Below are 17,367 nucleotides of genomic sequence, written 5' to 3' on the forward strand. Positions count from 1 at the left end.
GATGAATTGCAGAGATCTACAGCTGAGTTGGGAGAGTCTGTCTATAGGACAACAATCAGTTGTACACTGCACAAATCTGGCCTTTATGGAAGAGTGGCAAGAAGAAAGCCATTTCTCAAAGATATCCATAAAAAGTCTTGTTTGAAAATTGCCACAAGCCACCTGGGAGACACACCAAACATGTGGAATAAAGTGCTTTGCTCAGATGAAACCAAAATCAAACTTTTTGGCCACAATGCAAAACGATATGTTTGGCGTAAAAGCAACACAACTCATCACCCTCAAAACACCATCCCCACTGTCAAACATGGTGGTGGCAGCATCATGGTTTGGGCTTGCTTTTCTTCAGCAGGGACAAGGAAGATGGTTAAAATTGATGGGAAGATGGACGGAGCCAAATACAGGACTATTCTGGAAGAAAACCTGTTGGAGTCTTCAAAAGACCTGAGACTGGGACAGAGATTTATCTTCCAACAAGACAATGATCCCAAACATAAAGCAAAATCTACAATGGAATGGATCAAAAATAAACGTATCCAGGTGTTAGAATGGCCAAGTCAAAGTCCAGACCTGAATCCAATCGAGAATCTGTGGAAAGAGCTGAAAACTGCTATTCACAAACGCCCTCCATCCAACCTCAATGAGCTCGAGCTGTTTTGCAAGGAAGATCGGGCAAGAATTTCAGCCTCTCGATGTGCAAAACTGATAGAGACATACCCCAAGCGACTTGCAGCTGTAATTGCAGCAAAAGGTGGCGCTACAAAGTATTAACTCAAGGGGGCCGAATAATATTGCATGCCCCACTTTTCAGTTTTTAATTTGTTAAAAAAGTTTAAAATATCCAATAAATTTCATTCCACTTCGCGATTGTGTCCCACTTGTTGTTGATTCTTCCAAAAAAAATTAGAATTTTATATCTTTATGTTTGAAGCCAGAAATGTGGCAAAAGGTAGAAAAGTTCAAGGGGCCCAAATACTTTCACAATGCACTGTGTGTATATATGTATATGACTCGCCCCCTGGGCCGTGGAGCACTCAGAGCCGGGCAATAGGGAGACGTTGGCGGTAGTAGTGGCAACCTGGTCCCGTGGCTCAGGGTGGTCAGACCAGTGGCAGTCTTTTATGTGGTTCAAGTAATGTCCGACTACGCCACCCGTGGATTGCGGCTATTATGAACCGCCGCTGCAAGGCAGACCGCTGAGGCTGATGGTGTATGCAGCTGAGGTAGTGTAACTCCCCACGGGAAGAGTGCAGCCCCAAGGCAGTGTAGTGGATGGTGGGGGTGATGGTGCAGGAAGTCCCAGTACCGTTAGTGCTGGCGAAGCAAAAAGCACAAAGACAACGTGTTGCAGTCCAGGGTCTTTTACTCACAGTTCGTATATTCCCAGTCACTTCTGTCACCAATGACCGCCCGAGCCGTGCTGCGTCCACCAGGTGAGGGGCTCGGTCAACCCCCAGGCAGTTCAGGAATATGGCACAGGACCCCCTTCTATCCTTTCTCTGGCCTGCCCCACCAGTGACCAACTTTTGTCCAGCTGCCGCGGATCTGCGCGGGAAAACGTGGGCCCCGTTCCCCGCTGTCCTATATGGTGCCTTCCTAGCAGGTTTGGTGAGGTGTCACACCAATAAATTATCACGACCTCCGGTCTTTGGCTGAGGGTAGTTTCTCCTCCACCAACTTGGGATCCGGTACCCTTAATCTGCCTGACCCTTCACCCGGTATTCTCATGGGCTCTTAGGGTCCCATCTGCCTTCTTGTTTCTGAGCCCTTCTACACTTTGGGTATTTCTCTTTCTTTGCTGTTCCTTTCTGTTTCTGTTCCTTTCTGTTTCTGTTCTTTTCTTCTGGCTCCGGCCTTCACTCTAGGCCTGCCTCGTGGAGCTGGGCCCAGACTGAGCCACAGCTCCCTGTCAGCCCTCTCCAGCTGAACTCCTTCTCTCACTCCTCTGACTGAACTTCTCTCCGAACTAAGATGGTGCCCACCTTATATACCTTCCCCTAGTGTGTGAGCTCAGGTGACCAGCAACTAATGAGCTCCTACCTATGCTCAGAAACCGTCCCCTTCTGCTCCTACATCACTGGGTTTTCCTCCCCCCTCCCCACTCCAGCCAGGGACATGGTCTGTCGTGCCTGCATTACTGTATAAATGGGAGCGCCGTTGAGCTGTCCCCTGGAAATGGGGTGTGTGTGATGCATGCAGCTAACTGGGCCCTGGTCCATGCTCCATCCTTACCCGGGAGTGGAATATCACACCTCTGGCAGAGGTGCAATACCCCTGTAGCTGCCGAACCCTCGGGGCGCTACATTCCCCCCTGGTAAACCACAGCACGTCCTCGGGCTGGAAAAGAGTAAAGACATTTGATTACTAGACATACAATACTTTTTCAAAACATTTTTACATGAGGAAACGGACGACATTGTTCAATTCCCTTTATGGGACACACTTTTCTCTATTTCAACATTTTTCTTTATAAGACATTGTTAATACTACCGGAACTCTTTTGTCATATAAAACATCATATAAAACATTTGTATTATCACCTAGCAGCATATAAAACTTTTTCATATAAAACATTTTCAAGTAAGACATATTCTTGCATCCTGGCCGCGGTGCAACTTGCGACCAGGTGTTCATTCTTCTTTTAAGTTCAAAAACTTCAGCAAACTTTTAAACGTGAGGGACTCTCTGTCCCGAGGTAGACTTTGCAGTCTTTTTATAAAACCAGTAGGGGGCGCTTTAGTAAGCGCAGTTATTTACAGGGACGGCCGCTCTCAGTCCTCGGCCAGTTTGGGAAGGGGATGACTGCTCTCAGTCCTCAGCCAGGTTAGGGAAAAGGGATGGCTGCTCTCAGTTCTCAGCCAGGTAACTTAGGGGGTGGGGCAACTTTTTATCAGTTCTATATCAGTCCCAACAGGGACCACACTGTCAGTGGAAACAGTCCCACAACAGTTCCTTTTACCCTGACGGGTAACTATATACAGTCACACTCTACCGTTTTCTGGTAACGGTGTCCTCCTGATGCTCCTTGCTCCTCCTGGTCGTCTTCAGGCCCGTCCTGGCCCTCTTGGTACTCTGGATCTGAGTAGTGCTGTTCCTCCTCCTCTACTACTCCTATGGACGTGGAGGGCGTACCATCCCTTCATGCCCTGGTGTCGGGTGTAGGACACCACGTCGCCAGGATACAGATCCCGCCCTCGATGACCTTCTGGCAGGTGTCTGTCGACGTCCCTCCGGGTCACAAAGACGTCGCTGATGGTCCCAGGATCTTTGATGAAGCCCCAGCCGCGCTCCATTTGAAATTTCACCACGGTCCCGGTGACTCTGGGACCGCTGGCGGCTCGGGGTTTCTGTCGGGCCCTCCTTTTCTGCTCCGCACTTTGTACTTGGAGCCGCTCTTGCCGGACACGCCGTTCCCGCCGGACACGCCGTTCCCGCCCCTCTCTCTCAAACATCTCCAACTGCTGACGGCAGGACTCTCGTCGACGGGCTGTGTCCCCCCGGGTTTCTTGGGTGAACCCCATCAGATTTTCTCCGGTGGGGTCCCATTCGAACTGGGTATCCTCGAGCGGGGGCTGGGCAACGTCCCTGGGCTCCGGAACCGGTATCAGGGGTTCAGGTGCGGCTCTGGCCTCCGCAGACAGGTTTCTCTGGAGGCGGGGGTTGACATACTCGGGCGGCCAGATGAAGGGCTGCCCGTCCGGCCCGGTGTGCTGGGCGAACAAGTCCGCGCCCAGGGGCGGTATGGCAGGGGGCACCGGTGGGGGAGCGGCGCCCGGGGGCACTCGGCCTTGCGAACAGGCCGGTGGTCGTCTTCCAGTCGTGCCCGTCCGTGAGTGACACAGCCGAGGCAAGGGGTGCTGGCGGGGTAGCGGCACCCAGGAGTCTTAGGCCTTGCGACCCGGCCTGTGGCGCCTGCTTCTTTATCGCGCCTGGGGTTAAAGGGCACGGTGCGGGGCGGGGCGTGACAGCAGCGCTGGCAGCCTGAGGCCTAGCTGGTAGCGGCGGAGGCGTGGTGACAGGTACGGTCCCCGGGGCTTCGGGCTTCGCAACGGGAGGCTGAGGTAGGCTCGCGGCTTCAGGGCTGGGGGTGGTGACGTCCCCGTTACCTGCCTCGGTCATTGCGGTCTCCTCCGCGGCATCGTCCCCGGACTCCGGTCCACCTTCACCGCCCTCGGAGGCAGGCGTGTGGCTGGGCAGTGGTAGCGCCTCCTGCGGTCGGTTCACAGCTTGCCGGGCCAACTCCTCCTTCCACCCGGCGATCACATCCCGCTGCGCCCGGACCATCCTCTGATCCAGATCTTCTAGCGCGGCTTGCGCACGCTCCGGGTCCCTGGGGAGCTGTGCTAGCAGCTCCGCGAAGCTGCAGGGTGGTTCGGCCTGCAGCCGGCCACGCGCCAGGGTACTGGTGCTGCTCTCTCCCTCCATTCCCGGGTGCGGTCCGTACAGACTGATCCAGACCACACCCGGCTCCGCAGTTTTCTTCTCTTTCCGCCCCCATTGGGGGTGGTCTTGGGGCAATCTGCTGACAATCACCTTCAGGGGCAGCCCCCCCACTTTGATGGACATCTCCCCAGCCGCACTCATGGCTCTTGGGGATGGGCTCCTTCCTTGGCGCCATTCTGGGACCTTGCCCACGATGGGAGGTGGCTTCCTGTTGTCTTTTGGCGCGCACATTATGGCGCTCGTTCTTCTGGGGCGGGCGCCATCTTTAGTACAATGAAACAGTCTATTTTCAGGCACGCAATACCCGTTTGTTGCGGGTTGGTCACGATCCTGCCGACTACGCCAAAGCTGACTCGCCCCCTGGGCCGTGGGGCACTCGGAGCCGGGCAATAGGGAGACGTTGGGGGTAGTAGTGGCAACCCGGTCCCGTGGCTCAGGGTGGTCAGACCAGTGGCAGTCTTTTATGTGGTTCAAGTAATGTCCGACTACGCCACCCATGGATTGCGGCTACTATGAACCGCCGCTGCAAGGCAGACCGCTGAGGCTGATGGTGTATGCAGCTGAGGTAGTGTAACTCCCCATGGGAAGAGTGCAGCCCCAGGGCAGTGTAGTGGATGGTGGGGGTGATGGTGCAGGAAGTCCCAGTACCGTTAGTGCTGGCGAAGCAAAAAGCACAAAGACAACGTGTTGCAGTCCAGGGTCTTTTACTCACAGTTCGTATATTCCCAGTCACTTCTGTCACCAATGACCGCCCGAGCCGTGCTGCGTCCACCAGGTGAGGGGCTCGGTCAACCCCCAGGCAGTTCAGGAATATGGCACAGGACCCCCTTCTATCCTTTCTCTGGCCTGCCCCACCAGTGACCAACTTTTGTCCAGCTGCCGCGGATCTGCGCGGGAAAACGTGGGCCCCGTTCCCCGCTGTCCTATATGGTGCCTTCCTAGCAGGTTTGGTGAGGTGTCGCACCAATAAATTATCACGACCTCCGGTCTTTGGCTGAGGGTAGTTTCTCCTCCACCAACTTGGGATCCGGTACCCTTAATCTGCCTGACCCTTCACCCGGTATTCTCATGGGCTCTTAGGGTCCCTTCTGCCTCCTTGTTTCTGAGCCCTTCTACACTTTGGGTACTTCTCTTTTCTTTGCTGTTCCTTTCTGTTTCTGTTCCTTTCTGTTCCTGTTCCTTCTGGCTCCGGCCTTCACTCTAGGCCTGCCTCGTGGAGCTGGGCCCAGACTGAGCCACAGCTCCCTGTCAGCCCTCTCCGGCTGAACTCCTTCTCTCACTCCTCTGACTGAACTTCTCTCCGAACTAAGATGGTGCCCACCTTATATACCTTCCCCTAGTGTGTGAGTTCAGGTGACCAGCAACCAATGAGCTCCTATGCTCAGAAACCGTCCCCTTCTGCTCCTACATCACTGGGTTTTTCTCCCCCCTCCCCACTCCAGCCAGGGACATGGTCTGTCGTGCCAGCATTACTGTATAAATGGGAGCGCCGTTGAGCTGTCCCCCGGAAATGGGGTGTGTGTGATGCATGCAGCTAACTGGGCCCTGGTCCATACTCCATCCTTACCCGGGAGTGGAATATCACACCTCTGGCAGAGGTGCAATACCCCTGTAGCTGCCGAACCCTCGGGGCGCTACATTCCCCCCTGGTAAACCACAGCAGGACTGCTACCTCCGCCTTTGTGCAAGGAGGAACAGGAGGAGCACTGCCAGAGCCCTGCAAAATGACCTCCAGCAGGCCACAAAATGTGCATGTGTCTGCACAAATGGTTAGAAACTGACTCCATGAGGGTGGTATGAGGGCCCGACGTCCACAGATGGGGGTTGTGCTCACAGCCCAACACCGTGCAGGACGCTTGGCATGTGCCACAGAACACCAGGATTGGCAAAGTTGCCACTGGCGCCCTGTACTCTTCACAGATGAAAGCAGGATCACACTGAGCACATGTGACAGACGTGACAGAGTCTGGAGACGCCGTGGAGCGCGATCTGCTGCCTGCAACATCCTTCAGCATGACCGGTTTGGCAGTGGGTCAGTAATGGTATGGGGTGGCATTTCTTTGGAGGGCCGCACAGCCCTCCATGTGCTCACCAGAGGTAGCCTGATTGCCATTAGGTACCGAGATGAGATCCTCAGACCCCTTGTGAGACCATATGCTGGTGCGGTTGGTCCTGGGTTCCTCCTAATGCCGGACAATGCCAGACCTCATGTGGCTGGAGTGTGTCAGCAGTTCCTGCAAGATGAAGGCATTGAAGCTATGGACTGGCCCGCCCGTTCCCCAGACCTGAATCCGATTGAGCACATCTGGGACATCATGTCTCGCTCCATCCACCAACGTCACGTTGCACCACAGACTGTCCAGGAGTTGGCGGATGCTTTAGTCCAGGTCTGGGAGGAGATCCCACAGGAGACCATCCGCAACCTCATCAGAAGCATGCCCAGGCATTGTAGGGAGGTCATACAGGCACGTGGAGGCCACACACAATACTGAGCCTCATCAGGAGCATGCCCAGGCGTTGTAGGGAGGTCATACAGGCACGTGGAGGCCACACACAATACTGAGCCTCATTTTGACTTGTTTTAAAGGACATTACATCAAAGTTGGATCAGCCTGTAGTGTGTTTTTCCACTTTAGTTTTGGAGGTGACTCCAAATCCAGGCCTCCATTGGTTCATAAATTTGATTTCCATTGATGATTTTTGTGTGATTTTGTTGTCAGCACATTCAACTTTGCACAGAACAAAGTATTCAATGAGAATATTTCATTCATTCAGATCTGGGATGTGTTATTTGAGTATTCCCTTTATTTTTTTGAGCAGTGTGTGTGTATATATATATATATATATATATATATATATATATATATATATATATATATATATATATATATATATACAGTACAGACCAAAAGTTTGGACACACCTTCTCATTTACAGATTTTTCTGTATTTTTATGGCTATGAAAATTGTACATTCACACTGAAGGCATCAAAACTATGAATTAACACATGTGGAATTATATACTTAACAAAAAAGTGTGAAACAACTGAAAATATGTCTTATATTCTAGGTTCTTCAAAGTAGCCACCTTTTGCTTTGATGACTGCTTTGCACACTCTTGGCATTCTCTTGATGAGCTTCTAGAGGTAGTCACTGGAAATGGTCTTCCAACAATCTTGAAGGAGTTCCCAGAGATGCTTAGCACTTGTTGGCCCTTTTGCCTTCACTCTGCGGTCCAGCTCACCCCAAACCATCTCGATTGGGTTCAGGTCTGGTGACTGTGGAGGCCAGGTCATCTGGCGTAGCACCCCATCACTCTCCTTCTTGGTCAAATAGCCCTTACACAGCCTGGAGGTGTGTTTGGGGTCATTGTCCTGTTGAAAAATAAATGATGGTACAACTAAACGCAAACCGGATGGAATAGCATGCCGCTGCAAGATGCTGTGGTAGCCATGCTGGTTCAGTATGCCTTCAATTTTGAATAAATCCCCAACAGTGTCACCAGCAAAGCACCCCCACAACATCACACCTCCTCCTCCATGCTTCACGGTGGGAACCAGGCATGTAGAGTCCATCCGTTCACCTTTTCTGCGTCGCACAAAGACACTGTGGTTGGAACCAAAGATCTCAAATTTGGACTCATCAGACCAAAACACAGATTTCCACTGGTCTAATGTCCATTCCTTGTGTTCTTTAGCCCAAACAAGTCTCTTCTGCTTGTTGCCTGTCCTTAGCAGTGGTTTCCTAGCAGCTATTTTACCATGAAGGCCTGCTGCACAAAGTCTCCTCTTAACAGTTGTTGAAGAGATGTGTCTGCTGCTAGAACTCTGTGTGGCATTGACCTGGTCTCTAATCTGAGCTGTTGTTAACCTGCGATTTCTGAGGCTGGTGACTCGGATAAACTTATCCTCAGAAGCAGAGGTGACTCTTGGTCTTCCTTTCCTGGGGCGGTCCTCATGTGAGCCAGTTTCTTTGTAGTGCTTGATGGTTTTTGCAACTGCACTTGGGGACACTTTCAAAGTTTGCCCAATTTTTTGCACTGACTGACCTTCATTTCTTAAAGTAATGATGGCCACTCGTTTTTCTTTACTTAGCTGCTTTTTTCTTGCCATAATACAAATTCTAACAGTCTATTCAGTAGGACAATCAGCAGTGTATCCACCTGACTTCTGCACAACACAACTGATGGTCCCAACCCCATTTATAAGGCAAGAAATCCCACTTATTAAACCTGACAGGGCACACCTGTGAAGTGAAAACCATTTCCGGTGACTACCTCTTGAAGCTCATCAAGAGAATGCCAAGAGTGTGCAAAGCAGTCATCAAAGCAAAAGGTGGCTACTTTGAAGAACCTAGACTATAAGACATATTTTCAGCTGTTTCACACTTTTTTGTTAAGTATATAATTCCACATGTGTTAATCCATAGTTTTGATGCCTTCAGTGTGAATGTACAATTCTCATAGTCATGAAAATACAGAAAAATCTTTAAATGAGGTGTGTCCAAACTTTTGGTCTGTACTGTATATATAGATAGATAGATAGATAGATAGATAGATAGATAGATAGATAGATAGATAGATAGATATATGCATATACACACACACATTTTAGTGGTTAAAAAAAATTTGGAATTTTGCAAAATATATTTGGTTTGTCACCATTTTCTGTCATGTGTGCCTTGTCACACGTCACATGTGTGGGTGAGGGCTTATTTTTTGCGTGACGTAGTATCATTTTCATTGATAACGTTTTGGGGTACATACATCATTTTGATAATTTTTTTACTGCATTTTTTTTTTGGGGGGGGGGTAGATGTGGCAACCAAAAAATGCCAAATTCTGTGGTTTCAATTTTTTTTACCTTATGGCATTTACTATAGGAGTTTAAAAAAAATTAAAAAATGATATTTATGAATTGGATTTGGGAAGTGCTTTCAAGTTTTATTTTTCTTTTAATTTTTTTTTTTTGTTTCTTAAAGTTCTCCTCTGGTATGAAATCCTGCAATTATTTGATCGCTTAAAATACATGCCGCAATAATTCGGCATTGCCGTATATCATGAAATTAAAAATCTCCTGAGGCCAGACTTCATAGCAGTGCAAATATAGCGGCGACTTCAGTAGCCAACCTGGCCACTAAAACCCATAGGCACGCCATGAACATGAAGCAATAGAAAAGGGCTGATGGGCACATGAGTCAATACCCCCAAAAGGATCACGCCATTTAAATAGCACTGTCAACGACAAGCAAGTGGTTAAACAGGCGACTCTTGCTGTGAATGGTGCAGGCACAGCTCCTGAGCCTGCTCCCTATGGAGGCACCCGACACTCCCTGTTCATGTTTTGTGGATGCCAAAAGAGTTTAATGGCACATCAAGTAATGGGGCAGAGATTACAATGGTTTCATATATGAAAAAAACATTAAATTAAAGGACAATTTTATTTTCTGCATAATCCCTTTAAGGAATTACCAACAGGCCCGGAAGCGCCCCCTATGAAGCTGGACATAATCTCATTAAGGCACACGCTGAGGCCTGGCACCTGTACAACAGCAGCTACAGAGAAAAACAAGGGGGGATCATCTCCATCACCATTAACTCTGACTGGGCCGAACCGAGAAACCCCTACAAACAAGAAGATATCGAAGCAGCACGGAGATATGTGATGGTATCTATCTATATACAGTATATATACAGTACAGACCAAAAGTTTGGACACACCTTCTCATTTAATGATTTTTCTGTATTTTCATGACTATGAAAATTGTACATTCACACTGAAGGCATCAAAACTATGAATTACCACATGTGGAATTATATACTTAACAAAAGAGTGTGAAACAACTGAAAATATGTCTTATATTCTAGGTTCTTCAAAGTAGCCACCTTTTGCTTTGATGACTGCTTTGCACACTCTTGGCATTCTCTTGATGAGCTTCTAGAGGTAGTCACCTGAAATGGTCTTCCAACTATCTTGAAGGAGTTCCCAGAGATGCTTAGCACTTGTTGGCCCTTTTGCCTTCACTCTGCGGTCCAGCTCACCCCAAACCATCTCGATTGGGTTCAGGTCTGGTGACTGTGGAGGCCAGGTCATCTGGCATAGCACCCCATCACTTTCCTTCTTGGTCAAATAGCCCTTACACAGCCTGGAGGTGTGTTTGGGGTCATTGTCCTGTTGAAAAATAAATGATGGTCCAACTAAACGCAAACCGGATGGAATAGCATGCCGCTGCAAGATGCTGTGGTAGCCATGCTGGTTCAGTATGCCTTCAATTTTGAATAAATCCCCAACAGTGTCACCAGCAAAGCACCATCACACCATCACACCTCCTCCTCCATGCTTCACGGTGGGAACCAGGCATGTAGAGTCCATCCGTTCACCTTTTCTGTCTCACAAAAAGACACGGTGGTTGGAACTAAAGATCTCAAATTTGGACTCATCAGACCAAAGCACAGATTTCCACTGGTCTAATGTCCATTCCTTGTGTTCTTTAGCCCAAACAAGTCTCTTCTGCTTGTTGCCTGTCCTTAGCAGTCGTTTCCTAGCAGCTATTTTACCATGAAGGCCTGCTGCACAAAGTCTCCTCTTAACAGTTGTTGAAGAGATGTGTCTGCTGCTAGAACTCTGTGTGGCATTGACCTGGTCTCTAATCTGAGCTGCTGTTAACCTGCGATTTCTGAGGCTGGTGACTCAGATAAACTTAGCCTCAGAAGCAGAGGTGACTCTTGGTCTTCCTTTCCTGGGGCGGTCCTCATGTGAGCCAGTTTCTTTGTAGCGATTGATGGTTTTTGCATCTGCACTTGGGGACACTTTCAAAGTTTTCCCAATTTTTCGCACTGACTGACCTTCATTTCTTAAAGTAATGATGGCCACTCGTTTTTCTTTACTTAGCTGCTTTTTTCTTGCCATAATACAAATTCTAACAGTCTATTCAGTAGGACTATCAGCTGTGTATCCACCAGACTTCTGCACAACACAACTGATGGTCCCAACCCCATTTATAAGGCAAGAAATCCCACTTATTAAACCTGACAGGGCACACCTGTGAAGTGAAAACCATTTCCGGTGACTACCTCTTGAAGCGCATCAAGAGAATGCCAAGAGTGTGCAAAGCAGTCATCAAAGCAAAAGGTGGCTACTTTGAAGAACCTAGAATATACGACATATTTTCAGCTGTTTCACACTTTTTTGTTAAGTATATAATTCCACATGTGTTAATTCATAGTTTTGATGCCTTCAGTGTGAATGTACAATTTTCATAGTCATGAAAATACAGAAAAATCTTTAAATGAGAAGGTGTGTCCAAACTTTTGGTCTGTACTGTATATATATATATATATATATATATATATATATATATATATATATATATGACTTGTTATATACTTTTAGTATGCTGTATGCATTGTAAATTTCATAAGGAAGCAATAATCTCATCTTAAAATGTTACTGGAAACCATCAACAAGCAGGGTAGCTTTTGTTTACAGGCATGTTATATTTAATATGTATTATTTTTGCAATTGATTAATGCAGAATAGTGTTTTGCCTTGTCTGTTTGGAGTATTAATAATCCATAAAATCCAGATTATTAACACATGATACCCAGCGCAAGTACTGAGTATCTATATGACTGGTTTTGGGTAGTTGTTTCTGTGCTGTTGAGTATCAGTTTAGGATTTCATGTGTCAAATAGTCAGAAAGCATCAAACAATCCATCATAACAATAATCTGTCAGCAGAACATTACCTACATGTTGATGGTTTCCACTTTGCAATAAATTAAAAGCAAACTTAAAAAAATAGAAAAAAATAAATAACTTGCTATATATATTCCAAAGATGCAAAATTAGATCTAAGCCCAAGTTAAAAAATATATACCCCTTTGAACCATTTTGCTTCATTATTTGTAAAAACTGGGATATTTTGATCCAAAGCATTTTTACAGAGCCTGTCGAAAGGGAGTAGATCGAAAAGAAGCTGTAGAATAAAACTACACAGTTTTGTTTGTAGCCTGTAACCTTGGATATACATAGATCTGCATAGGAGCTGTATACACAAAACTGATTTTTATTTTTATTTATTTTATTTTTTTTAATGAAACATAATAATCCAGTTCTTTACCCCTTCGTGATGTTAAAGCTTATATATTTCATTTCATTCTTTTACTTTTCTGCCTAGTTTTACGGCGGATGGTTTGCAAATCCAATTTTCAACAACGGAGATTACAATGATATCATGAAATCAAGAATCCTGGAGAGGAGCCTGGCACAAGGGCTAGCGAAATCTCGGTAAGAGTTAAAAAAAAAAAAAAAAAAAAACCAAAAACAATCTTATCTGTTTGCATCAATGCAAATGCAAATGCATAAACCTTTACAGACTTCCGGAATTCACAGAAGAGGAGAAAAAAAGAATTAAAGGCACGTACGACTATTTTGGCTTCAATCACTATACCACAATCTTGGCCTCTCCCCTCCATTTTGGTCCATCTGTAGTGTCCTATGATGCAGACCGGTAAGAACTGACAAGTTAAATGCATGATCTTAAAGGGGAACTGCGCAGCAAATCCGGGAAGGGGGGAGGTAAAAATCAGTAAAGTTGATGGTAATGACGACAGTACATAGTGAAGTCACCTTGGCCTCCGTTTGCATTTCTTAATAATGCTGCCAGTATGTGGGAACTTGTTGCATAGAGGTTTTTTATTGGGTTTAATGGGAGCTGTAAATGTTTATGTCTAGCAAGCTCCCCCTAGTGGTGGCTGCAGGTAGACAGAATTTTGTCATTTATTTCTAGCCTGTGTGAAGAGAAATTGCAGGATTTGGAGCACTTGAAAAAAAAAAAAATCTAAATTTCATAAAGGTATTATTTGCTGTTAGTCCACTACTAGATAACCCCTTCTTAAATGTTAACGAGAACGTGTCATGTTTAAAATGGTATCTGATTCGCAGAAAGCAGGAGGAGCTGATCAGATTGATATATATTTTTGTGATAAAAGTTTCAGTAAAGCTTGTAATTTATTAATTGAAATCCCTATTGTTTGTATACAGGAGTCCAGTGGGCGGTCATACTACTGATTGGCAGTCTCCCCTGTATGACTGCATGCAGAGATAGCTGTCAATCACTAGCTGGACCGCCCACTGGACTCCTCTGGATACAAACAATAGGGATTTCAATGAATAAAATACAAATGATACTGAATCTTTTCCAGCAAACCGATATATCGTTCTGCTCAGCTTCTCCGTCTCTATACCTTGCTGACTGCAGATCAGACTGCATGTACATGAGTAAAGGACGGACACTTTCTCTGCCCCCCACCAGTGGGAACTCCAGATCCATCATACACCAACACTACACTGTATAGACAATAGAACAGGTGTATTCTGCCATCTGGTGGGCACAGGTGGGCATTGCTTAATTTTAATGTTCTTGCTGATAACTTCACAGGATTTGAGATTTCAATATTCTGTTTTTGTTTTTTTTTTTTTAATCAAAGCTGGAAAGCAGGACGAGCAGGTACTCTCCATCATTATACAGTGAACGGGGCTGACACAATATGTCCTTGTCTGTTGAGTGCCAAATGCCAGTTATAGAACATGAGCTTCAGGGCAAAACAGCTGCTGCCCTCTGCAGGATTATCACATGGTAAACAATTCAGTATCATGAGCAAAGAAATACTGTTAGGTCCATATATATTTGGACAGAGACAAAATTTTTCTAATTTTGGTTCTAGACATTACCACAATGAATTTTAAACAAAACAATTCAGATGCAGTTGAAGTTCAGACTTTCAGCTTTCATTTGAGGGTATCCACATTAAAATTGGATGAAGGGTTTAGGAGTTTCAGCTCCTTAACATGTGCCACACTGTTTCTAAAAGGGACCAAAAGTAATTGGACAATTGACTCCAAGGCTATTTCATGCACAGGTGTGGGCAATCCCTTCGTTATGTCATTCTCAATTAAACAGATAAAAGGCCTGGAGTTGATTTGAGGTGTGGTGCTTGCATTTGGAAGGTTTTGCTGTGAAGTAAACATGCGGTCAAAGGAGCTCTCCGTGCAGGTGAAACAAGCCATCCTTAAGCTGCAAAAACAGAAAAAACCCATCCAAGAAATTGCTACAGTATTAGTCGAGGCAAAATCTACAGTTTGGTACATCCTGAGAAAGAAAGAAAGCACTGGTGAACTCATCAATGCAAAAAGACCTGGGCGCCCACGGAAGACAACAGTGGTGGATGATCGCAGAATAATCTCCATGGTGAAGAGAAACCCCTTCACAACAGCCAACCAAGTGAACAACACTCTCCAGGAGTTAGGCGTATCAATATCCAAATCTACCATAAAGAGAAGACTGCATGAAAGTAAATACAGAGGGTTCACTGCATGGTGCAAGCCACTCATAAGCATCAAGAATAAAAAGGCTAGACTGGACTTTGCTAAAAAACATCTAAAAAAGCCAGCACAGTTCTGGAAGAACATTCTTTGGACAGATGAACCCAAGATCAACCTCTACCAGAATGATGGAAAGAGAAAAGTATGGCGAAGGCGTGGTACAGCTCATGATCCAAAGCATACCACATCATCTGTAAAACACGGTGGAGGCAGTGTGATGGCTTGGGCATGCATATCTGCCAGTGGCACTGGGTCACTAGTGTTTATTGATGATGTGACACAGGACAGAAGCAGACGAATGAATTCTGATGTATTCAGAGCCATACTGTGTGCTCAGATCCAACCAAATGCAGCCAAACTGATTGGTCGTCGTATCATACTACAGATGGACAATGACCCAAAACATAAAGCCAAAGCAACCCAGGAGTTTATTAAAGCAAAGAAGTGGAATATTCTTGAATGGCTAAGTCAGTCACCTGATCTCAACCCAATTGAGCATACATTTCACTTGTTAAAGACTAAACTTCAGACAGAAAGGCCCACAAACAAACAGCAACTGAAAACCACCGCAGTGAAGGCCTGGCAGAGCATCAAAAAGGAGGAAACCCAGCGTCTGGTGATGTCCATGAGTTCAAGACTTCAGACAGTCATTGCCAACAAAGGGTTTTCAACCAAGTACTAGAAATGAACATTTTATTTACAATTATTTAATCTGTCCAATTACTTTTGGTCCCTTTTAGAAACAGGGTGGCACATGTTAAGGAGGTGAAACTCCTAAACCCTTCATCCAATTTTAATGTGGATACCCTCAAATGAAAGCTGAAAGTCTGAACTTCAACTGCATCTGAATTGTTTTGTTTAAAATTCATTGTGGTAATGTCTAGAACCAAAATTAGAAAAATGCTGTCTCTGTCCAAATATATATGGACCTAACTGTATGTCTTTATACCAATGAGAGCTCAATTTTTCTGATCCAGAGCTTCAAATCCCCTGCATAGAAATTGGGATGGATGATAAAATTCTGGCAGGAGCTCACTTCATACTGTTATTATTGCAGCCACCACTAGTGGGAGCTCACTGCATACTGTTTTATTATTGTAGCCACCACTAGGGGGAGCTCACTTCATACTGTTATTATTGCAGCCACCACTAGTGGGAGCTCACAACATACTTTTATTACTGCAGTCACCACTAGGGGCAGCTCACTGCATACTGATCTATTATTGCCACCACCACTAGGGGGAGCCCCCAGCATACTGCTTTATTATTGCAGGCACCACAAGGGGGAGCTCACTTCATACTGTTTTATAATTGCAGCCACCCCTAGGGGGAGCTCACTTCATACTGTTATTATTGTAGCCACTGCTAGAGGGCGCTCATTGCATACTGTTTTATTACCGTAGCCACCACTAGGGGGAGCTTACTACATACTGTTTTATTATTGTTGCCACCACTAGGGGGAGCTCACAACATATTGTTTTATTATTGCAGCCATCACTAGGGAAAGCTCACTGCATATGGTTTTATTATTGCAGCCACTAGGGGGAGTTCATTTTACTGTTCCAGCTACCACTAGGGGGAGCTCAATGCATACTGTTTTATTTCTTAGTTCATTGTATAAGTTGTATGCAGGCAGGCAGAATTGTCGAATGGCCAGCTCCATTTAGCACCAGGCATAGGTGATTGCTTTCTTAAAACAAGGCATGTAAAAACTAACAGAACCATTGACTCAATGCAGGGGTGTAGCATCAATGACTGACCGCAGCTGGCTCGGATCAGGATCCATTTGGCTGAAAGTGACTCCTTTTGGCTTCCGGAGGATACTGAACTTTATAAAAGAGGAATTTAACAATCCTCCCATATACGTGACGGAGAATGGGATTTCTGAGCGGGGGACAAATCTGAACGACGAGTGGAGGGAACATTACTACAAGCTTTATGTCAATGAGGCTTTAAAGGGTAAGAAGAAAGGCGTCCGCACCAGAAATATCCTCATCAGTGTCGGTATGATGACAAGGTTGGTGGGTATTGTGCGTGAATGATCTGGATCATTGCTCCCCAACCTGTGACTTTTGAGGTGTTGCAAAATTACAACTCCCAGCGTACACAAAACAGCAAACCGTTTTGCGTACACAGCTCCTGCTCCGACCTATGGGTCTCCAGGGTTATATACTACATATAAACCCTGAGTGTCGACTGACCCTGGGGTCATTTATTGCTATCTCTGCATCCTCATGCTAACCTACAGACAACAGAAAAAGGGACGAAAGCAACATAAGCAGCATAGTAGCTGTATACACAAAACGGTAAGATATTTTGAATCGATTCTATGTGACAATTAGGAGCATTGTGGTCAGTAGGGATTTTCTTTTCCTGATTAACAATACCGGCTCTGGACTTTTCACGTGCAGGGTCACTTTATTCAAATTTATGACAATTTATTACAAAAATTAAATATGCAGATTTTGCAGCGGATTTGATGCAGATTCGCCCCGTATTCACATTAATGCTGAATGTTGATGGAATTGATGTTTTAACCC

General features: G+C 45.9%; 1 protein-coding gene across 1 annotated transcript in view; it reads left to right on the forward strand.

The window, feature by feature from the left end:
• The window catches only part of LOC141161832 (lactase/phlorizin hydrolase-like), a 52,135-nt gene that overhangs the window by 30,019 nt on the left and 4,749 nt on the right, over window positions 1-17,367 (forward strand). Inside the window, exons 12-15 of the mRNA XM_073647261.1 lie at window positions 9,907-10,109; window positions 12,621-12,730; window positions 12,819-12,953; window positions 16,566-16,786. Coding sequence (XP_073503362.1) covers window positions 9,907-10,109; window positions 12,621-12,730; window positions 12,819-12,953; window positions 16,566-16,786 — 669 coding nt within the window. The remainder of the gene's footprint in view (window positions 1-9,906; window positions 10,110-12,620; window positions 12,731-12,818; window positions 12,954-16,565; window positions 16,787-17,367) is intronic.

This window comes from Phyllobates terribilis, unplaced genomic scaffold (assembly GCF_046119375.1).
Source record: "Phyllobates terribilis strain yellow unplaced genomic scaffold, ASM4611937v1 Scaffold_9__5_contigs__length_417890890, whole genome shotgun sequence".
Classification (NCBI taxonomy): domain Eukaryota; kingdom Metazoa; phylum Chordata; class Amphibia; order Anura; family Dendrobatidae; genus Phyllobates; species Phyllobates terribilis.